Source organism: Rhea americana, unplaced genomic scaffold, assembly GCF_003343005.1.
Source record: "Rhea americana isolate MKP2758 unplaced genomic scaffold, rheAme1 scaffold_358, whole genome shotgun sequence".
Lineage (NCBI taxonomy): Eukaryota > Metazoa > Chordata > Aves > Rheiformes > Rheidae > Rhea > Rhea americana.
In genome coordinates this window covers 382,186-405,474 of record NW_028186488.1, presented here as the reverse complement: position 1 = coordinate 405,474, position 23,289 = coordinate 382,186, and the positions used below count along the sequence as shown (strand labels likewise).

At 49.7% G+C, this 23,289-nt stretch overlaps 1 protein-coding gene across 1 annotated transcript; it reads right to left on the bottom strand.

Annotated features, from left to right (window-relative positions):
• Window positions 1–1,830: 1,830 nt before the first annotated feature.
• Window positions 1,831–21,801, bottom strand: RGSL1 (regulator of G protein signaling like 1). The gene is given in 22 exon segments (XM_085312111.1): window positions 1,831–1,855; window positions 2,575–2,641; window positions 2,764–2,889; window positions 5,924–6,036; window positions 6,191–6,315; window positions 6,943–7,081; window positions 7,833–8,013; window positions 9,173–9,302; window positions 9,798–9,894; window positions 10,439–10,556; window positions 11,014–11,207; window positions 12,162–12,270; window positions 12,720–12,827; window positions 13,490–13,721; window positions 15,842–15,904; window positions 16,526–17,494; window positions 17,696–17,886; window positions 18,216–18,320; window positions 19,600–19,729; window positions 20,530–20,604; window positions 20,892–20,986; window positions 21,789–21,801. Coding segments are annotated over 22 exon segments (3,405 nt in total).
• Window positions 21,802–23,289: the final 1,488 nt, after the last annotated feature.

The following is a 23,289-nucleotide window of genomic DNA, read 5'->3' as shown; positions in this document are numbered from 1 at the left end:
TGCACCTGGATTGCTGCGGGAATGTAGTCTTCCAGGATTTGGGAGTTAAAAATTAAGTAAAATAGCTTAAATTACAGAGCTGAGAGCTTCCAAGCGAAGGAGCCCTAAGAGGCAGTTATGATAAAGGTCGCAGCCTTTTCTCTGAGATCTGGCCAGAAGTGCACTTTGGTTTTCTGTAGCTTCCTGGTGACTTGGCGAAGCCACTCTGCCTCCGTTTCACACAGGAAAATGAAGGTGTTTAGTATGATGTGGCTAGTGCTCTGAGGAAAAAAAAAAAAAAAAAACAAAAACTACTGAACATCGATTTAAAGACATGCTAAGGCCCTGAGTCAGGCATTAGCTGATTTTGATGCAAAGGCTGTGGCAAGACTGCCATGGTTTGACTTCCCCCAGGACAGCTGAATAGTGAAGAAGTGCAAGGGAACTACTTCAACCTTTCCACCCGCAGGAGGTATTTTGTTTCTGTAGCAAGTTCGGAGGGGCSATGAGCTGAGACAAGGCTGCAAGCCTGCAACTGAGGAAACGAGAATGAAACCACGCAACAGGAAAGCAACCTAAATCCTCAGCAACGAACGTTGCTCCCTYTGTGGCAGGGCTTGACGCACTGCTTGGAGGTGGCAGTCCTGGAGGACACCCTTCCTCGGGCAGAGTATTTGCTATCACTCTTTTCTGGCTTTAAGCACTGAATGGTGTTACAGCAAGCAGCTCCCTGCTCGTTCAGGGCCTTATCTAGTCCCACAGCAGTCTAAAGCAACCTTTCCAGAGGGGTCAGTTGAGTGTCTGATCTGGGTGTTAGTTTTGCAAAATGCACTTGGCAAGTTTGTTGGGAGGAGGCCCCAAATGTATCATTATGGTGTACACATGGCCTGACTKACTTACTCTGAGTTCCAGCTATGAGCAACGGAGTCCTTTGCAGCTGAATGTGGGGAAGGAGATAGATGTACAGGTAAGGGTTCATCTCCTTGGGGAGAAATGTGTAGAGCCGTGCTGTGCTGTGGCTGTGGAGATCCCAGCAGCCGGCACTCTGCGTTACTGGGCAGGCAGTTGCTCATTTTTTTTAGGTGCTGTTGATGATTAAGTGCAAAGTGCACAGTGTGTTTGGGCTCCCCACTTTCCTTGGAGCCCAAGCCTGCTCCACTTGGTGGGAACATAAAGTAAGGGCACCTGCCCTTCCCTCTGCCTCTGTGAGAGGGGAGAAGAGCTGCAGCCACCACTGCTGCTGCTAAGAGCCTGGCCAAGGCATAGGTGACCAGGGAACCAGGGCTGCTGTGAGCTCCCTTAGCCTCATCTGCACTGGGATCTCTGGCAGCAGAGGAGCTGTTCAAGCACACTCAAACATCACTTTTGCCAAGCTGTGCTGTACAGATATTTTTACCTATGGGAGCAGCAAGGGTACAAAGGTCTGGCCCAGGGACAAACAACATAGTGACATTCTGGTGCGTGTTTTTGGGGCATGGAGAAGGGCAGCAACTGCAGATTTCTCGTATATGTTAATGAGAGAGATTGCTGAGAGGTGGGAGCAGGAACTGCCCACCTGGAGTTGGGGGACTCACTGGTCCCTATGCCAAACCTGACCTGCTGGGCAACACAAATACACCTGACTTCCAACTGCTGCTTATTTCCTTTACAAACTGGTTCAACTAAAGACCCTAAGGATGGTGCTATGCAAAACAAGGCTTGCTAAGGTGAACTGTTCCCGAAGGACACCTGGCTTCAGCGCAGCTGTGTGGGCTCACAAGGTGCCTGTGAGCTGAGCAAGAGCTGCCATGTGCACAAAGGCTGATGCTGCACACAGAGGAAAGGCCGGGATGGGTTAGATAAACTTCTTAGCTACTTCTTAGCTGAAGTCTGCTGCCTAAAGGAAAAAAGAAAAGGAGTGTTAGTTGGACTGCTGGCCCAGCCCAGGCTACACAGTTGTGTTGGAATGGCCATAGGTTTAAGAAAATACTGTCCAGACCCATACAATGACAGTGTTGCTGTGGACACTGTCAGTCCTCGGATGTGGGAWGAGCTTCAGTGCATCCCAGCTGCCTCTTCCCACTGTCCACAATCTGTTTCCATATGCTTCTCCCTAGACCCTTTGGGCTTTCCCATGCCTGAGAGACCATTGCCTCTTTAGCAGTCACCTTCCTCTGGGCTGGCTCTGAGTAAACAGATGCAATGTGAGCTACCCCTAAAGTATCCCTAGATGCGGGCCAGAATTGAAGCCCTTAGTCCTTTTGACTGTTCTGGTATATCAAAGTTCACCCACCTCTCATGTAAACAAGAGTGGTGGATTCTTGGCACCTCTGAATGTCAGGTCTAGTTGAGAGCTTAGGATGCAATGTCAATATTTTTTTTTCCTCCCCCCTGCTCCCTCACAGTCACTGCACTGACTGTGGATCTGCTGGTACCCACGGTACAAATTCAAGAGGGCAGGCAAGGCAGAGATGTCTTTACTCCAGTTACGTCTGCCTGGAGACTGTGGGGGTTGGCCAGCAACCTGCACAGACCCACCCAATTRCCTTTAGGTTTTAGAGGAGAGTCTGCCCCCAGTACTTGTGGCCAGTGTGAGCTGCCCTAGCAGTTACCCACCTGCGTTGCAGGATGGGAGATGCAGGTTTGCCAGGCAACTGTCCTTTCTGGAGAACTTCATTTGAAGCTGAGAAAAACAAAAGGTGCAAACTCTCTGACATGAGGTGATGGAAGGGAGCCCTGAAAGCCCAGCTCCCTTTCCTGGAGCAGGACAGCAGAGGYGAAATGCTGGTTTCTGCAGCTACTCACCCTTCTGCTTCTTGGACAGTTCCTTTTCCTTCTGAGCCTGGGGCAGCAGGACCTGGATCCCATTCAGCAGCGTGAATTCAATGACCGGGCAGTCACCTAGAGAGGAGAAGAGGAAGCGGTAGGATCAGTAAGCGGGTGAGCCCCGGAGAGTCTGCTCCCTTGCTCTGTGTCCGACGCGAGGGCCCCTTCCGCGCCCTCGGAYGAGGCAGAGGGCTGGGGGACGCCTTCTCCCTTTTGAATGAAACGACATTTGGAGAGACAAGGACACACACGTACCCAGCTGCTCCCCATGCACGGCCGTGCTCCCAGCTTTGTGCCTGTAGGGGTRGCTTCTCCCGAGAGGCGTGCTGTGACCACACACATCAGACGTGGGGTTCAGGTAATACGTCCATCTCAGCRGAAGATAGCCCCTCTGCTCACTGCCAGCAATCTAAAGCCACTAACAGTGCTGCAGTGACACCTGGTGACCAGCTGGAAGATGAATTCAAGTGTGGCATCCTATTAACTGTGCTGGTACTGCTCCCCCAGGCAGCAAGAGCRGTGCCATGACCAGCTTCTGTACAAAGAGCCAGCCCTCAACATAAGACAAAAGCAAGACATGGGCAATAAGAGGGCTTTTCTAGCAATTTTATTGCCTTATAAAGACAACATAACATAACCAGTCTTATGTAGCTGAAAAGCAAGCTCCTTAGAGGTCAGAAAAGCAAGATTCTTAGATAAAACTTATCTGTAAAAGTGTGATAAGGTTCAGAAAAATTCTCCAAGCAAAGAGTGGCACATGCATCAGTGGTGCCATCAGAAGCAGCAGCTATTTTTGGATTGCATGTYGTTTTGGTTTGCTGCCAGCAGACAACATAGATGCTGCAATTGGAGCTGACCTGCAGGTTGGCAGGTGACACAAAGCAGATGCCAGTCTGTGCTGTATCCTGCAGCTGTCTTGGCTTTCTCATGCCAAGGCATGACAGCACCTATTCTTCTCAGTTAGCTAGGCTGAATATGAGTGACACAGGATAGGGCAGCAGAAATAATAGTTCTGAGAGATTACATGTCTCTTTCCGTGGCCTACCAATGGACGCTGATGGACTTTTAACCATCCCTGGCTTTGGTTATTTATCCCAGTCAAGAAGCAGGTGCCACAGGGAGTTGTGGCTAGGGGACAAGAGGTTGTTCCAGGGACATTCACTGCAGGATTAAATTCACTGTGAGATAGATCACAGTCCCAGCTCAACATCTTCCTGTGCTCTCTCTCTCCAGAGAAACATTTAAGTGCAAGCAGATTGGTATTTACCCTCTGAAGCTTTGTGTAGTTAAAACAGGCTGTGGTGCTTGGGCAGCGTTGTGACTGTGTGGATGGTTGTTAGGCTTTACACTAAGGTAAGTTTACAAGAGCTTAGCAAATGCTCGTTCATTGACCCGGATAACACAGCAGATAGCTCCTATATAAGATGACAGTTCTGGCTTGTTGCTTGCTAAGAATATGTGTCTGATGGGTGAGATCCATCTCTTCTGGAGGTCAGTGGCAATAAGGTTTTACATCAAAACAGCTATGTTTTAGGGGGCCCTGGAAGTGCAGTGGGGAAGGCAGGGGTAATTATTTGTTAGTCTAGATAGAAGGTAAGGGATTTGTCTTAGGAATAGTATGGATTTGTGTTTTACTTCTGCTGACATTTACTTCTTGGATCAGTATGTCTTGCTGTGCACCTCGGCACAGAGACTATATCAAGCAGTTGTACAAAGTGGAGACTCATGCTGAACATCTCCTTTTATTGAGGGTAAAACCCCAGATGTGAGAGTGGTTTAAGCTAACGGACTTGTCTTTGCGATTACAGTGATGGAGGAAAAAAACCACTGGGGTCTTTTGCCCTAGTTCAGCTGATGAGCAGTGACTCAAGCATCTGCTGTTCATATCTAAGACTTACAAGTAAGTCTTTTGGCCAAAACTTGACAGTGCTAAATTACAGGGAGCAGAACTCAAGATATTTGATATCCTTTCCACCATCGAAGCAAGATTAGCACATGTCTATTTTGATTAAAGGGAAAATGAAAAATCAATTTGTTTCCAGATGAATATTCAGTTAAGAATCCAAGTTAGTAGGTGGAATGACAGTACTTAGTACCACTTTCTTTGTGTTTCTTCACAGTTTAGCATTCTTTAGTATGTTGAAAGTAAACAACTGGATGAAGAGGGAAAAATTCTTTTTCCTCAGATATTAGCCAGTCCATATAAGATCTGTCAGTCTACTATTTAATGAACATCCCCTCAAATCCTAAAGAAACCTTCTCTCCATTCAAGCTGCTCAAAGCATCCCCGATGTAATGTTGCTAAATCTGGCGTATGGCTGCTCGATTCTGAGCAGTCTCTTCTCCTTTTTCCTGCTCCCATCTGATTCACAACCCAAAAGATTGGTTGGTTAAATTTCTGTTTTAGGGGCGTGAGTATTTTTAACTTGTTTTTTGAAGTAAATGAGTTATGCAATTGTTCTTTGCTCATGAATTCTCTGCACCCACTTCTCTATTCTCAAAAGAAATATCTAAACCCTTTGGGCRATTTTGACTGAATTTGACAGGAGGAAATGGCTCCAAAGACAATCCATTCTCCAACAGGCCTGCACCACGTATAGCCTCAAAGCTGTGTGAAGAGGCAGAGCACACTGCATAGCACTGGCATGGCCAAAATGTTGTTATTGCTTGGTCAGCTGGCTGGCCAAAGACATGTTAGGGGATGTGAGGATTGAGAATATTTCAGTGAAAATTCACGTGGGATCAAACTAGAGATGAGAAGCTCAACTCAGTGGCAAGACTCAGCCAGGCTGCTTTGGTTCTTCTCTGAGAATTACTTTCCCCCTTCCCCTCTTTTTTTCTAGAAACATTCCCTCGATAGAGGTACTAGAGTAACAGCTGGACCATCAGGTCTATGTCCTACAAGAAGCTTGTGTGTTATGAAAGYAGCATCAAGCACAAATGAATAGCAGCAATAAGGCTGCTTCCAGCACTGGAGGGAGTTTAGCTCTTGTAGGGGGAACCACAGCTGAAGTTTTGTGGACTTTGGTTTCCATGAACCTTTTTGGGACACCAGAAACCTAGGTCTGGAAACCTCTGCTTTGGAAGTACAGGACTGAGAGGACAATTGTGGTGCAGGGGGAACAGGYGCTGAGCTTACCTGTACTGTAGATGATAGGTGATTTGGAGGAGGTTTTTTTAATGGGCAAAGAGATTGGCATCCTTCTTTTCCGGGGAACCCAGAAGCCCTTCATTGCCTTCCTGATGCAGAACCTGCATAAGAAATGCTAAAGTCAAAGGCAGCAGACCTCTACAGCTGAGCTCCTCGAGAGCATCTTGTCTGCATCCACATTATGTCAGAATATGTTGCTGGATAGAGGCTGGCATCCACCCAGCCTCTGGCAGTTCAAGAAAGTGGGATTAGTACCTTTTCCAGAAGTGCATCAGGATGGGGAAGATGACAATTGTGGCCCCATAGTAGAGGCTGCGGTCCAGTATCTCCTTGGAAGATAAACTCCAGATTAAATCTTTCTGTGCTTCAGAAATGTTCACCTGGCCACAGAAGAGACCTCACTTAAACAAAGCTGTTTGTGGCACTCTTGGGACCCCAGAGGTAAGTTGTTCTTCCTGACTGCATTACATTTCAGGARTGTATTTGAAGAGACCAGTTACGTCCTGGTTGATTGTCCAGAACGCAAGGGCTGATTTTACTATGCTGTGCTGTCCAAAGGGAACTTTGACAGAGTCATGGCTATACTGTGGCATGCTGTGGGGTAAGAGGCTGCTGCAGTGTGGTGGGGAGGGGGTCACGGTGACATTGACATCTGTAGAGTGAAAGGAATGAATCAGAGTGCAGTGCTCGTCCTGGTGCTTCAGCCATGGCTGTTCTCTATCAGGGAGGTGAGCGCACTGCCTCTGTGCCCATGCATTTGTTCTGAATGGGTCTGGGTGAAGTGTCAGTGTGTCTTGAGCTGGATGAGTTACCATCCCATAGAGCCCAAGCAGAAGTTTCCAGCCCTTAGAGCATGCCCTGAAACTTTGGAGCATACTTGGTTAGAGCAGATTCAAACCTCTGTCCAGTTCCTCTTTCCCCACATCTGCTGGCAGCTGCTCTCARTGTTCCTAAGCAATGAACAGAGAGCAGCCTCCAGGCTTCCTGGGTGGGTCCTAGCTTCTTACCCGCAGTTTGGGGGGAATATCAGAGTCCAGAAAGAGATTGCTGATGATGGTGACTTTGTTTTTGAGGAAGGCAATTTCCTGGTCTTGGTGCTTGCTGCAGTTTGCTAGAGCTTTAGCTGAATCAGCCAGCTTGGAAAACCTGTGAAGACATGTATTTGTGTCYTGCTCTGAGAAAAGTGCTCTCACTGCTAGTCTAGAATCAAACTCTTGCTTAGYTTAGTGTTTACTGGGCCAGAAAAATCAATCCACAAAGTGTGGAACAGTTTAACAGGAGGGATGAAAAGCCGCTTCCCTCTTCTATCGCTTTCCTAGTCCCAGCATTTGCCTAGAGGATGTTATGTTTGTGCATCTTCAGGAAGAGAAGGGAATTGAAACCTGGTTTCATGCACATGTGTGTGTGTAATAACTGCTAAGCTATTGTGTATTGTCCACAGCTTGTTTTTGTAGATTTGTCACAGGACCAGAAGAGGTCAATGGAGAAATGCCACAATCAGAATGTCAAGAAAGGCTTAGGTAGAAGGTTAGATTGCTTGGGACTGTCAAACCAGAGATGTTTTTAAGATACATACACAGARACTCTTTCTGGTTGAAATAGAGGTTTCTTTGGGGTTCAAGGACAGGTGAACACRGGCAGGTTAGATATAGACACCTTTGGAGGTGAGACTTTGGTTGTGCCTTATGCTGAAGATTAATGTTCAGACACCTGCCTTGCATAGAGGTGCTGATAGGAGTTTAGGTGTGGCAGTGTAGACCTTAGTGTGTGCTAATGAATCACTGAACCAGGCTTTATCCCCTGCCATGGGACAGGCACTATCTGACAGATGGGTTTGGGTTCCTGARCCAAAGGAGACTTGGTGGTACCTGACAACCTGGTGGAAAGGAGGACTTACTTGTCAATCTCCAGATAAAAGTGGAGATCGTTGAGGAGGAAGTTAACAGTAATGAGCCGGTTCTTAAAAAGGCGGCGTTTCACTAGTACCATCTCYGTGTCTTGCGGGATGTTGGCAGGGGTCATATGTGAGTGGAAAGTGCCTGAAGTGCTGCTGCTCTGTGTCAAGTTGATGGGCAAATCTGAGAGGGGAGAAGAGGTGCTGTTTCTTGCTTCGTCCAGCGCTGGATTTGAAGCCAACTGGGCATTTGATCCTGAGGAATCCTGATTTTTCTCATCTCACCTGTGCTTGCTTTTCCTATATGCAAATAATTTGTCCAGCCTTCCTCCTAGCTTTGTAATCTCCCCCCCTCCACCCTTCCGTTCACACCCGTGAAGTGCTTATGTTCCTTGTTTTCACGGAGGATGACCATAGCAGGTTACATAATATCTGTTTGTCTGCCTAGCGCAATGCATATGCTATGTCCCCTCTCCAGCAGAGGCCACAAGCAGATGACTAGTGAAATAGAAAGGGAAAACATCTGTTACTTCCCCCACATATAATACTCTCTAGCTTCCAAGTATTTCACACCCAGGGGCCTCTTGAGCTAATTGAGGTTTCTGTTTATTTAGCAGCTTTAGTAGATTTCTTTTCCACCAGCTTTTCCAGTCTTTTCTTAAACCTGCATAAAATCTCAAGATCTTTATYGTTTGGCAAATTGTTCATAGGTCAGCTACCTGTTGCATGAAAAAATATCTCCTTTGGTTTATTTCAAGCCTGTCTCACTGTAGCCTCCTTGTTCTTGGGAAGGGATGCAAATTGCTGCATTTATGTTATTGTGTGAGAGACGTGCAATGGCATCATCGCATGGGCTTAGAGAAATGAGGGGCAGCAGGTGAGCCACCAGCGTCAGAAAGCCAGCTSTTGCATGAAGGCGTGTGTGCGTGTTGTGTGAAATTCTGGGCCTCATTGCTCGACTGCAGCGCCAAAGTGTTGGTGTTCCTGGAGTGCCTGGAAGAAGGTGGCCACTTCTTTTCTAAGCTAGCGTTGGATGCTTAGGAGCACTGTGGTTAGGTGTCAAGGGTCAGCCTAAATGCCCACCTGCATAACAACTCACCTAGGAGAGACAACCCCATTCTGTACCTCTTCTCTCTCATCTTTTCCATCATCTGCTCACTCAGAGCAGATTTCTGCACAGCAATATCAGTCATCCCGAGACACCACTTTTTCTGGCTCTTTATGTGCCGCCAGCAGAGGATATTGGGATGGGAGATAAGCCACGAGCTTCCTCCTYTACCTTTCCTAAACCCAGGGCTGTSTTGGGGAGGGGGCAGAGGGAGGTGGCAGGAGTCTAGACATACTTTCCTTTCGATTTCCTACTTCTTTCCGGAGAAAGTCCTCAAACTCCGCACGGGCTCTTTCGTTGTTCATTTCCCTCCGGAACTTGCAGATGCTCTTGACGCAGCCACGAATGGCTTCCCAGGCCTTCCTCTGTGGAGACATAGCACAGCTCACGTTAGCTTGCGCCAGAGCCCCGCAGGAGCCGGGGCAGTGGAGGGCCGGSGTGTGATCTTGTGGCAGCTTGCTCTGGGCTGGGGCAGAGCCCTTTCTGCTCAGACCTGCCACCGTGAGCTTGAGCACCAGAGTTCAGTCCTGGAAGTGGGATCTGTGACCCAGCCATCAGCTTTGCATTTCTGGGTTTCACTCAGGGCTTCAGGACTCTGAGTTTCATAGGCGATATTGTGAATCAGTTGGCAAGTCCTGGCTAAATCTAGTCACTTCTGTGTGGAGCAGGGCTCCAGTTCCACACCAGAGCTCACAGAATTAAAGCTTTAGCTATCATCTGCTTTTTTGCAACCCTCCAGGTGCCTTGCAAGTTTGACACTCCCCACCCTCACCTCTTAGGTGACTGCCACTTGATCAGCAACATCTCTCTTTCTTGCCTGGACAGCAGCCCAGGCCTTCCAGGAGTGAGTCTTTCCTTACCAGCTCATCTCTCTTGAATTTCCCCATCCCGTGTCGCAAAAGTAGGCGAGGCTCACAGATACTGTCTGGGGGGAACAGGTCCTGGTAGTCCATAAACCTGCCAGATGGGTGATCAGAGAGAGAACATGAACGACAGCCAGATACACCAGCAGGACAGTGGCAGGGGAGGCTGGTGGAACTGCAGCTATGGTGGGGAGCAGCTGACGGGGATCTCCAGGCTTGTATGTCTTGGGCTTCCACAAGACTTTTGTTCGTAGAGSGCGCTGGAGGAAGAAACTTGGGACTGAATCCCTTCCCTTGGTCTCTGCTGTTGCAGGCAGCAGGTTTGGGAGTTTCCACTCTGCTTCTGCTTATCTGTAGCATGTACCCTCCTCCAACCCAGGGTCCTAAAGCACAGCAGCAATTTGGTCCTTATGGGATGAAACCTACTGTCCTTGCACAGGTAAATCCATTACCAGCTTYGATGGCAGCTATATTAGTGTGAGGGCCTGGCTGGGATTTGGACACACTGTCTAACACTTAATATGGAAATATGTAACAGTCACTACCTGTCACTTAGAGGGTCCCATAAGAAGAATGTGTTTGTGCAACCCCCGGGCAATCTAGAAACCAGCCTTGGGCAGCCTGAGCCAGGTCCTCACCATCGTTCTTCCATTGCTTTCTGGACAAAGGTCTGTGCTGTGATCAGCATAGCAGAGCTGACTACTTTGGCCTCACTTATTTCTCTGATGATAGAAGCAGAGCAGTCCAGCAGCTCCTCTGAAAGAGATGTGCAGTCACTGCTTGCCCACTACTGCCAACCACTCCAGAACCACCAGGAAAAAGCTCTTCCTACTCTTACATCTGCAAGTGGCACCGTGCCCCATCTCTGCCTGCTCTACCTGCTGTTTGCTGAACATGGTTGTCTCATCCTTTTTTCCTTTATATACCATTCTAACTGCATACTTCAGGAGTGAAACACCTAAAAGGACATTTAAAGGAGACAAGGYAGGGAAGTGCTATTTCTGCCACTGCAGGAATTACAGGTTGCAATTCTTCAAAGATGCTGTTAAAGAAGTAGACAACCTTCCTAGAAATATAGGTGGCAGTGGAAGGTCTCAGCAAACATGTACTCTACTGGACAGGGAAGGAAGAACTGGTTGGTGTCTGTATCCAGTTCAGACAGAAAAGGGCTCCACCATGACTCAAGTAAAGCACAGGGTGGGAGGGTGCATACCAGCTGGGATTTTAGCATGGAAGTACGTTCTGACAATGTTGTTGATGAGGATGCGTTGCCGCCTGGGGTTGGTCTCTGCGACCTGCTTTTCCACAGCCAGCCAAAAGTGCAGTGGGCCATCTGTGTTGTGCTCCTTGAGGAACTGCTTGAAGAACTCCAAATGGGCAGGGTTGTGCAATACTTCCATGAAGTGCCTGCAGAGAAGGATATACCAGCAGACATGCTCTCTGTGCTGCCAGTGCCCTAGAAAAGAGGCAGAACCTGTATGTCTGTCTCTTCAATGAGAGAGACTCCTGAAGAAGAGGTAGAAACTCGTGGACCAGTGGGGTGCCTAATCTGTGAAGCAGATGGACCAGCGAAGGTACTGGTGGAGCATAGCCTGTYGTCTTCCCTGCCCATCCACTGAGCTGTTGGGAAGCCAGAGTGGGACTCTCCTGACAAGCTRCTGCTTTTTTGCTGTGGGTACACCCAACTCCCAGCTTTGCTGCTATGTATGCAGAGGAGCTGGTCTCGGTCAGAACAGGGGGCTTTAACCAGAGGACTGAGGAGGAGACAGGACTTTAGCTCTGTGCTGGAGACCTCAGAACCTGCAAGAACCTCAGAACCATGGCAGMTATTCAGAGACCACAGGGAGGAGGAAGGTAAGGATGGGGTACCATGAGGGAAGGACTGGTGRGAAGAGGAGGGCATAGTGCTTCTCTGTCATACATGTTGAGAATGAGCAAAAGTTTGCTAGTGGGTGGTAGAGGATTTTATGGGACATTTTCRCAGTCCACAAGGACAGAGATTTAAGCACAATCAGGGGTGATCTTTAACCACTTCTTTGGAATTTGGGAGTTGCTTGGCTGAAGCATAGGTGGAATGTCAGAGAACTATCTAGGATCAAGTTCATGAGACACGCACAAGATACRAGGAATACATCTGGCCTATGGGGTGAAGGTATATTAAAATATTTTCCCCTTTATCATCTTCCCTGGTTACCCTACCATTTAGACCCACAAGTCACCCATGTGACTCTCTACATCTGAGAGAGCCCAACTCTGAAGCAGGGATCACTGACACTACAGGAAAGTACTGGGAAAAATCTGCTTCCTGAGAGAGTGGAAATGTCAGAAAATGGCAAAGCCTTGTGTTGTAAAGAGCCAGACCTGGGTCTTACAGTTGGCTTCTCTAATATGACAACAGTGGACTTCGGCACGTTTATTTTGGTTCTGCTCACAGGAAAGGTCCTCTTCTTTTCATGCTTGAGGTCAAAGGCTGTTGGGACAGAACAGATTTGGCCCTTTCCTCAGATCATTCCCAGAGCCTGCTCACAGCTGTCCTCAGAGCAGAGGACTCAAAAGAAGCTCAGACTGTCCCCAGAATGACCATGCTGATGTTTCACATGCTGATGGCATGCTCAGGAGGCTGACTCAGGAGATGCTGGATACTGTGGGAATTCCTTACCTCTGCATGGTTTGATTTCCTTGGCATCTGCTTAAGAGAAGCCTGCCCATTACCGCCCTCTGGCTGGATTTACATCCATAAGAACATGCCTTTCRAGGATGGCTAGACCTCTCTCCTTCTGGAGACATTCTTCCAGGTGATGGTATGCAAGTGGGGAAGAYCTCTGCTTGTCCCTGTCTCCTTAGGGTACACCGGGACACCTTCAAGGGTGTGCCAGTTGTGGGCCTGCCACGGTTCTAGCTTGTCCAGACTCGACTCACCAAGTGATGGAAATTTGAGACAGAAAAACTTGTAATTCTCGCTTAGCAGATCCATAGCCAGCAATGGATTCTTAACAGCCAGCTCATCGAATGTCATCTTCTGGAAATCTGTATAAGATAAAGAAGAAGGGATGGATCCAATGTTCATTCCTGCTGGCTAGGACAGCCCACCAGCACTTACTCGGAGTGCTGTATTGTGATCACTATTTACCCTTTTTTCCTTCTCTGTCCTTTTTCCATCATTTACTAATGACACTATGTTTCTCAGATATGACCAAGACCCTATAAATTATCAAGAGTTGCTACAGGAGGCTGCTGTCACTCTCCGTGCACTGGCAGGTACTCAGAAGGCTGATGATCTTCTCCAGAGAGGACGGGAGAAGACAAAGTGGAAGTTTTACAGCAGTGTGGTGAGCCCCAGGAGCAGGTCAAGGTATGGAAGTGTAATGACAGTGGATGTTCCTGGCTTTGAATTTCATTTTCTCTCTGCTATAGCATCCATTTGACCTGGTGACCCAGGCTGGTGCAGGGACATACCATGTGCTGCTTCTGGTGCTGACAGGAGGGAACTTGGTCCACAGGTCATTGCCAAAGCTTGGATTACAGCTCATGGCTCTCAGATAGCCTGTCCCAACCCACTCCACATACAGCCAAAAAACCAGCCATGTGCCAAAACTTGTCTGCTAGTGGCATTGGTCAATATGGATGCACAGACTGTGCTTTGCCTGAGTCAATCTCAGCCCCCGCAGGCATTCAGAGCCTCCTCTTACCGATCCTGCACACGGGAGGTTCCAGCTGCACCTGGATTGAGCCCCCTTTCCGGAGGTCCTGGGTGGCAATTAATTGCCAGTGCTCAGAGGAGAGACTTTCCAAGTCCCTCATGCCATACAGGGCTTGGCTCAGCTTCAAGGATTCGTTTATCCGCTTGAGTAGGAGAAAATGTTCATCTTTCCCAACAGTGTGTCCTTGCATCTTGGGCATCAGGAAACTGCTCTGTGGGGACTACAGCAAGAAGAGCAGAGGGGAATTACACAGAGCACATACCCCATCTGAGGAACTGCTCCAGCATTGCAGACAGTAGCCTAACTGCATTTTGGGTGTCCTCTATGTTACAGAAAAAAAAATCAGATCTTAACATTCTCAAGGCTATAGAGTGTTAAGAGGGGCAGGCAGAGTTCTGATGGTAGCTGATACTCTGTCTGGATACTCTAGCCAATGCTCAGAGTTTATTATTTTCTTATGCCAGTAGTGCATGGAAATTCATATTGCAAGTTGCTGTATAAGGAGACTTAGGCACTGTGTAGTCTAAATAACCCACCTACTTCTCCCTAGAACCAGGTGTGGGGGGAAGAGAAGTGTTATCTCATTTTATACATAGAGAATTTCACTGCAGACCATGTGATTGCCCAAGGTCRTGCATACAGCCTGTAGTTCACTGCAACTCAGATGCCACTGGCCACAGGACTTTCACAGTTCAAGGAGCTCACCTAGTGTAGTTTACTTTGTCAAGCAGAAAAAAATTCCTCCATGAAAACAGCTGATGATTAGGATATWCTCTGAAACAGCCCTAATTACATTTTATTAGGCAGGGGAATACAAATCTGTCCAAGTTGCATCTCCACTCTGGCTTTAAGATGCCTGGAAGAAGTCTGCAGGAGTACAGAACTCAGCATAGCCCCTAAACCTGACCATGCAGCTGTTTAAAGCTGGCTCAAGTCTACCTGTTTTTGGAACATACAGGGGTATGCAGCAGGTTCTCTAGGCTGGTCAGACAGGAAAAGGCAACGGCTTTCCTGAAGAGGCCAACAGCCAGCCAAGAGGGCTGAAAACAACTGAGAAGATAGCAGCAGACAGGTAACCTCATATGCCCTTTGGGTTGGCTGCTTTCCCTGCGTCGGGTTCTGGCCCTGGGAGTGCCTTTCTACCTCCCTGTTGCAGCCAGACTGTGCTGCTGAGATCCGTCTGCAGGTTTTGGCCCTTCACCACTGGCGAGCACTTGGCATGACTCACCAAGCAGAGGGCTAAGAGTGGCAATTTTCTGATTGAGTTACATGCTGCTGAGAGTAAGCACCAAAAATAACCTTGCTAAGCTCCTGAGCAATTCAACTACTACCAGAGAAGTGAAACCCACAAAGAGTTTGGCCKAGGGCATGGTGTCCTGCAGGTAGCATGCCCTCGGCACCTGCTGAAGTGCTAAGTGCACTTCCAGACCTGGTCTGCGCTCTGAAAAGTAATTTCCTCACTAAGGGATGCTTAAAAACCTGGGCAGCTAATTAACTTACAACCGAGAGAATTTAATGAATCAGGGTCAGGAGCTGACAGATGCCAAGTGGTGTTTCTGTAAGCAGTTAGTTCTCACTGGCTGAGATGCCTAGATCTCTCTGCAAGCCAGGTCTTTGGGCGTTGACCCTGACTAACCCTACTGGCTGATGTGCATCCTGGCTGCRTGCGCAAAGCTGCATGTACAGGTTYTGYGGGGACCCTGAGTAGATGGGATGCTGTGGGCTTTCTGYTTGTGAGAAGGTTTCATGGTGTAAGGCCAGGCCATTGAGAAGTATGAAGCCATAGCGTGATTTCTAGTGCCAGAAAGGGAAATAGTTYGGAATACGTGTGCTTATGTGACTCTGCTTCCTTAAACCACTCTTTTACACAGTAGAAAAAATATGTGGAAAACCTGAGTGCAATTGAATCATAGGCCGAAATGCTTCATGCCCTCTTTCCCTGGCATGCTGGCCAGGCACTGCTTCTGGGACAGGACCGTATGCATGTGTGTCTGCCCATGAGTCAGACTTACAGCAGTATTTACTGTAGGCAAGGAAAAAAGGGACATAATTTCTCCCCAGAAGTGTTTTGTCAGTTATGTGCCTGCGACACAGGACTATGGCTGCTGAGTTATGGGAAGTTGTGGTGGAAGAGCCAAGGAACATTGCTCCGAGGAGCTGGAAAAGGGCAGATTCTGCCTTATTCCCATGCCTAGGCAGCATTGCAGCATGGACACCATGGGGTGTACAACCACTGCAGTGGCAGGGCTTTCCCTCCCATCCRTCTTGTCTCCTTCTGAGACCCCACCGGTTCCTGCATGCCCGCAAGGATTGCCCTGGCCCCCACCATGTCCTCTTTACCATAAACTGAAGGAAAGTCTCATCATCTTCAGCCAGAAACTCGTCATAGAAGAATTCGAGCACCTGAGCAAGAAGCAAGATGGGCTCTTAGTGGTGCACACTTCTGAGCTGGCCAGCGAGGGGCATGTGGCAAGGGAGCATRGGGCTGGGAGTGGGCTTCCGCAGCCCTGCTCTCCTGCTGCTGCTGGCCGTCGTGAAGGCAGAGCAGAGCGGGGCTTGCTGGTGCTGCCTCCCCAGCTCCCCATCCCACCATACCCTCTGTTTTGGGCCTGCCCAGCAACGCCTGGGTTATAAATGCTTTTTAATTGTGTTGTGCTGGAACCGGTGACTCAGATGGGAAAGGACTGCTGCTGTACCATGATCCCCAGGCCCTTGGCCCGTGAGTCTAATGACTGAGGTCACTGGCTGCTAAATGACTGTTTCTTCTCCGGTTCACAGCCTAGCAAACCACTGGGGATGCTCCTCTCCGCTGGCCTGTCATGCCTTGGTTACCGGTTCTAGCAGAAGGTGACCTGTGACTAAAAGTTTTTTCCTTCCTGAGCTTTCATCTCCATTTTTCCTTTCTGTGCCCTATTTCTGAACTCAAGCACCTATCTTAAACAGCCCCTAAATTCTCCCACCAACCCGGGGGGGTGAACACCAGTGGTGCACCTCAGCCTGAGCACTGCCAGTGCCACTCTGTACCTTACAAATCTCCTCCTGGGCTTTGAATATCCAGGGAGTGACTTCTCCAGAAGGCAGGCGGTCCTGCAAGTTCCTGAGAGTCTTCATCTCCAGAGGAAGATGATGAATGGAGCCTTTTTCCAGGTAAGTCTTGCATATCCTCACCCCTATCAAATGGCGCAGCAAGAAACTTCCTTCACCGCTGCAGCCCAGCACCACGCACAGAAAATCCTCGAGGTCATGCCACAGGTCCAGGAGACAAGTCTCCATGGGTCTCTCCTTGCGCTTCAAGAACTCCCTGAAGGGCTGCCCTGCACAGCCCTCAGCACTCAGGGCCCAAGCAAGGAAGCTTAAGGAGGAAAAGGACTTGACTGGCCTTTTCAGGGCTAGCAGGGATGGCAGCTGGACAACTGGTGTAGAGAAATGCATGTCAGAGAGCAATTGCTCTTCACAGAGCTCTTCCAGTTGAAGGAAGTGCTCTATGTCAGGGCAGGAGCTTTTGGGAGAGGTCTCTCCTCCTTTGTCTCCAAAGGCAGTGTCTGCAAGATGCTCTGACTGCTGAGAAATCAGGTCCAAAGTATCCTCATCCAGATATGATTTCTCTGTGTCTGAACTATACGTGCTCCTGGCTGGCCCTGGCTTTTTTTCTGATTGCCCCCCAAAACTCCCGAGCATCTTCATTTCTTGGGCGACTCTTCCCTCTTTGGTGAGAGTCCAGATCTCCTCTTTGGCCTTCTTGCTGCAGTAGGGCCCTGACAAAGCCTGGCTCTTTTTAATATGCATTGTAAAGAGATCATTAAAAGAGTCTGTTGGCTCCTGTGCGTTGGCCAGTAATCGCTCACGATATTCCTGCAGAAGAGGCCAGCACGATTCCTCTTTCTCCATGCTCAGCTTGCAGTGAATGAAAAAGTTAGGGAGCCAGTAATTCTGAATCTTAAGCAGGGCCAGTGTCTGCATCCTGCTTAAGGTCTCCTTCCAGGTGCTAATAGGCTGCCTGCGCCAGTCTGTGATTTCCTGTACTGGCTCTGAAACGGACACAGAGGATTACGCTGGGGGGCAGCCCCATCCAGGCTCTTCGTGCCAGCGGAGCTCCCCAGCCAGGCAGTACCAGTGGTGGTACCCCATCTCTGCAGGGGAGCTGTAGGAAGGCTGGGAGCAGCCAGCAGAACGTCAGACCCCCTGAAAGGGCACTGCTCGTCACTGGCTCCGATGCTTCTTACCAATGGGTGTCCTGCAGAGAGCGATAACTCTGGAACCTTCCCTCAGGTGGGTGGCCTTCAGTGCATGGAGCAAGGACAGGTAGAGCTTTCTCTGTGTTGCATCTGACTTGTCGAGCCCCAGAATCCTTTCAGTTGTGAGCCAGAACTTGGTTAGTTCTTCCCCTGCGGATCAGACCRAAAGAGACAGAGGGAGGGGGCTGGAGGGGGAGTCCCTGAAAGATTTGTTGAGAAGCAAAGTATCCTTCATTTTAAAGCACAAAGAAGGAAGCTGAAGGAGCTGTAGAGAGAAGAGCGAGGGCTACCCATCTCCCCGGCTTGCAGCAGCCAAGCTGCAGCTCTGCTGTTGGTTTGTCTTCCGGAGTGGTGTCTAAGATAGTAGTTTCTTGTGTCTCACCAGTGCTTATCCAGTCCACCAGCTCTATGCTGGTATCCTGCTGGGRAGATCAGCAGCAGCTGACTGAGAAAGGGCTGAGAGAGTGCCCCGTGCCCACCTGCCAGTCCTTGGACGAAGGCCCGAAACCGCCACATGCCCCGGCTCCCGCTGATGCACTTTTCAAGCAGCCATTGGTCAGCGCTCTGCCAGTTCAGCAGTTTTGCTGTCCGAGAGAGAGTGCAGAGCACAGTGTCACAAGGGTGCGTGCAGGGACAGCCCCCAAGAAGGCCCCTCAGCCCCACCAGCATCCTCCAGTGCCCCTCCCTGACCCTGGACGAAGCAGTGCTRCAAGCCAGGAGCCCGGTGAATCACATGGAAATAGGAGTTTTGGACAGGGTTGTGATGGTAAGATGCAGTGGGATCTGCTCATGCCCGTGATAACCTGCCCAGCTACTCCATCCTGCCTCCTGCTCTTGCAAATTTCCATCTTTTTTGCGTGCACTTGGGATTTCCTCTCGGACTCCTTCATCCTGCTGTTAAACCCAGCTGGAGAAGAAGCAGCAATGCAKTCAGAAAAAGCAAAGCAGCAAGCCTTTGGGCCTTGATAAATTGCTKCTTTTCCTGAAATTACTTCCTGAGTCTAAGCCTCTGCTTAACRTCACAACCTGAAGGGCAGCTGTAACTATGCTTAACTGAGTTGCAGCAAAGACTTTTAGGAGTAAGTCTCTGAGCACAGTTCAGATTTTCTGCCCATAGGACAACCCAAGGGATAGGCCAGCAGRGTATTTTACCAGCATAGGAAACACTAGAGAAGAGGAGCATAATCCAATGAAGTGCTGAAGCCTGGGTAACCTTGCCTGTTAGAAAACTGGAAATGCCATAATCTCAACTTCCTGCCTGTAGATACTCTGATAATATCATACTCTAACTTCTCCGTGTACTGAAAAGATGAGCCAAATTTGGGCTGAAATCCTTCTCTGCTTGTGAAGAGATTGGAGGGGACAGCTGTGAACGTGCAGGCCAGAGTCTTCCACCTGCTGGTCCCTGTGGCCACACTGCTGCCRGAGAGATGTGAGCTTTGATTTAAGGACCCCAAGGTTATGCTCACAGTGACAGCTTAGCACGGGTCCAAGCCTGCTCTCCAGACCTGCTTTGCCCATGAATCACAGGGGAAATCCTGCAGCTGATGTCAAGCAGCTATTGCAGCTCACCTCCAGGGAAGGCTGAGAGGTAAAGCCCCATTAGCTCTTTGGCAAGCCTGTCCTAGGAGCTGCTGCGCTCCTAAAAATGGGACCCGCAGTGCCTTTTTACGCTTGCGTTTCAGAGGTCGCCCCCCTCTGAAGCACGTCTCGGGAGCAGAGCCGCAGCATGCGCTTTTGTTGCCTCCCACTGTACTCGGCAGGTGCCGGACGGAGACAGCCGCGGTGAAAGGAAGTCCCGTTCAGCAGCGAAGCCGCCCCGTGCGTGGTTGCTCCGATTTCTTCAGTGTCGTTATGACTCACCTGCTTCCTCCGACCGAATGAAACTGAGGAGCTTCTGGCAGAGGACGAAGTGGAGGCACAAGCTGGATTTGCAGAAGTGAGGCAGCCGGTGCTTTTCCAACCAAGTCAATAAACCCGGGAGGCTGGGATCCTGCGTTGCACCCGTACCCCAAGGAAAGGAGAAGGCTGTGAGAGAGGAGCCATCTCTTGCCTAAGGATTCGAGGGTGAGTAACGGGCCTGCRCCATGGGGGAAGTAGGCAGGCGAGGTACCCTGTTGCTAAACGGCAGTGTAAGAYATCCCCTGCACTGGAGAAAGATGGGGACATTTGAGCTGTTGCTTATGCCCGGGTCCCTGGGAGGCTGATGCCAACTCTACCCAGGAACCTGCTGCTTGTTAGACCTGGGCTTGCAGGTTTCCCTACARGGCTCCTTTTCTGTGCAGCCTGCCTCTTTCCCAGGAGCCCAGGCAGGAGGGAACAGCAGCTTTCAGRCAGTGAGGAGAAAGGCAGGGTCCCTTTTGCTAGGGAATGTGAGCACAGCAAGCCATCCTGTGGCCACGGGAAAGGAGGACACCCGGGAGGGGGCTAAGCCAATTCGGAGGTTGATAGGACTTTGCTCCTCGTGACTCCCTGGACACAAGAGGCCTCCTTCCCTGCTGCCGCGCACATGCACTTCTTGAGGCCCAGCCACCAATGTCTACTGAGTGCTGGACTGACCCTGTAGGCTGGCCTAACACCAGGGCCTCCTGGAGCTCAGAAGGAATGTGATGCTTGGGTTGGAAATAATCCCTTAGCTGCACAGATAGGAGAGAGTCAGAGTCACCTCAGCAATGTGAAACTGCCTTTTTGTCTCTCTGCTTCCCTGCCTGATGCCCTTTCCTGCCTCCTCCTTCACCCCTCTTCCCTCCCCTGCAGGATTCCTGCCTCATGAAGGGGGGGGTATCTTCTCACCAGGTGGCTCGGTAGCTCTGGCCAGAGGTTCCACCGGCCAATGCTGCTGAGGTAAATGGGTGTCTGGCCAAAAATCTGTATCAAAAGAAAAGGGGAGAGCTGAAAGAGATGAAGATTAGCAGGGGAGCGTAGATCCCAGCTACTCCAGTTAGTCCCCCATAAGAAGGAGGGCATCATCTTCCCTTTTAGACCTCTATCTCAAYCACCTCTTCCAAGCTGAGTGCCACAGATTTTCCTGGTTCACCAGCCTGTAAGTGGTGTATCCCCAAAYTTCCTGGGGCTTCTGACACCACAGAAGCCTGAAAATTCATCTGAGAAAGGTTCAGAAAGGTCCTGGGACTTATAGTGAGGAGTAAACTTACGGGAAGGTTCAGAAATGTGTTGAAAAAGTCGACAAAAACGTCATCTTGCAGCAGAACCCCCATGTTCGTAGAGGCTATGGTTGCTAGGGGAGGAAGAGAAAATTACCTGGTGTGTTTGTTATCAGGTATGACACGTTCTTGAACCAAAAGAATAGTTTTGAGGAGCCAGAATAACGATAGGGGATATGTGGTATGGGCCTGACCTGTGCACACAGGGGAGGATTTGGATCTGAGGCAGCCTCTGAAATGCTTTAGCTTAAACTGCATCAGCTCCAGGTTTTACTGTACTGTAAGCTAGAGGGTGCCCAACCAGATTATTTAGAGAATGTAAAGCTGTTCTCTCAGAAAAAAACATCAGTGGGACAAGACAAAGTCACTGTGGGTGGGAGGAGAGGAGCTGYGCTCCTCCATCCTTACCCAGACCCTAGGAGCAACCCCACTAGTGTGATGAGGAAGTGGTGGTTGTGCTTTGATGCAGCTACTCCAGCCTCTCTGCCTTGGTATGCTGATGTCCTGAGGGCTGCTCTTCAGGTGGCAGAAGCTCCTAGAAATCACCAGTCATTAGGCTAGAGGCAGACTGGGGCTCTGATTAGAGTGACAGTGACTCACTGCAGACACTGTGTCTACCCAGGATCCCAGAGCCAGGGTTACTAGTACCCAAGACTTCCTGCTATCCTGTAAAGTTTTATTCACTTCTAAGTGATTGGATGTGAGGGGAGTGGATTGCCACAAGAAGGCTGCAGCCTACTGATGGAAAGATGCCCTTGAAAATGTCCACCTTGGTGAAAGCACAGAGCATAGCTGTGTTGCAGACAGGATATAGGTTTCCAAATCCTAGGGCTTTTCCCTGCTGAGATGGGCTTGTAGAAGCTGAAGCCTCCAGGACAGGTAACTCACCTGTGGCYGCCATGTTGCCATGCCCAGGGGACCTGATGCTGCAGGGCACATTCTAGAGCATGGCGCTGCTTTGTGACCTGCTCGTCCCACTGCTGCCGAGCTCCATGGAGACACAGCCTCCCGGCCCCTTCCTCTCTACAGCTCAGGCTTTGCTGTCCTCCTGCTGGGTTCTCCATGAAATCTCTCTTCTCTAAAAACCAGCCCTGCGAGCACGCTTGGACAGTCCCAAAAGGAAACRTCTCCTCGACCGTGTAATGATTTGGGCAACCTTCCTGGCCTTCAAATAAGATTCTTGGGTATGATGTGTGGTAGCTGTCAGTGTGTTTGCTCAAGTGGTGACTGAAGTTTCCCAGGAGACCCTGCTAAGTGCACCCTTGACAAAACAAACCTCAGCCCACTCTTCAGCTGTCCTGATTCAGCTGGTCTGGGACTACGAGATTCAGCTTTAGGGACTCTAGCAGGAAGAGGAGAAGAAAGACCTGCATCYTCCCCTGTTGCCAGTGGTGACCTATTTCCCCACTTGAATAAGGAATCTGCTCCCCCRGGGGATATTTGATCCTCCTGATCTGTAACACTGTGGTGTCAGACCTGGCAGTGATGCTGTGGCAAACTGAAGAGGCACAGGGGATGTTAGTAAGGAGTTGTGCCCAGAGCAATGTCGTGGGCATTGCGTGTGATTTCTGTATGCAGTAGCTGAATTCAAGTCCACATGGAGAAGAAGGGGCACTTGGCATGGTGTGTGTGTGTGTGGGGGGGGGGGGTGTGCCAAATCAGAAGGAGCCTGGTGAGATGCCATGCTCCAGCCTGTAACCAGAGGATCACAAAAAGCAGGCAAGAGGTGAGACCCCAACAGCTCTAACCTTGCCTTGGTTGTGTGTAAAACCAGAGCAGGTCAGGCTCTGTCCGTGTTTGGGATGTTGATGCCTCAACCCAGGTTGTCTGCAGCAAGGCTTATGCCTCTGGGGTTTGCCTTGGAGTGGCCATGTGCCTGCAGGGCTACTAGTGCCCTCGGGGTTTTAGGCACCCTGAAGAGAGGTGGATCACTTGTCTGTGGCTCAGCGCTCTCTGTGAGCAGTGGAAAGCATTTCGTGGCCTGTGCARGGTGTGGAGCAGAAGGGTGGTGACCTCTTTTGGATGAACATCTCTTCTGTGCTTGCCTAAGGGGAGCTGCAGGATAGACTTTGGGAACCTTGTGTTTATAAGTAGTGCTGTGCTTCCTTGGTGTGGCCATTAACAAAATGCGCTTTCGTTACGTGACCATCACGAACTCCTTCTGTCATAGTGGTTGCAGTCCCTGGAGTGAGCTTGKCACTGCTATTTCAACGTGCATGTGCAGTGGCTCACTTCTTTTAAGACCACAGGTATCTCCAGTGCAGTCCCATCCYGGCTCTTGTGCTGAAAATGGTCCCTGCACCGTTGCTGTGGTGCAGAGGAGCCAGGGTCATCTCACGAGGTGGCGCTGTCAAATCAGGAATGCAAAGCTGTCACCACAAATTGGTTT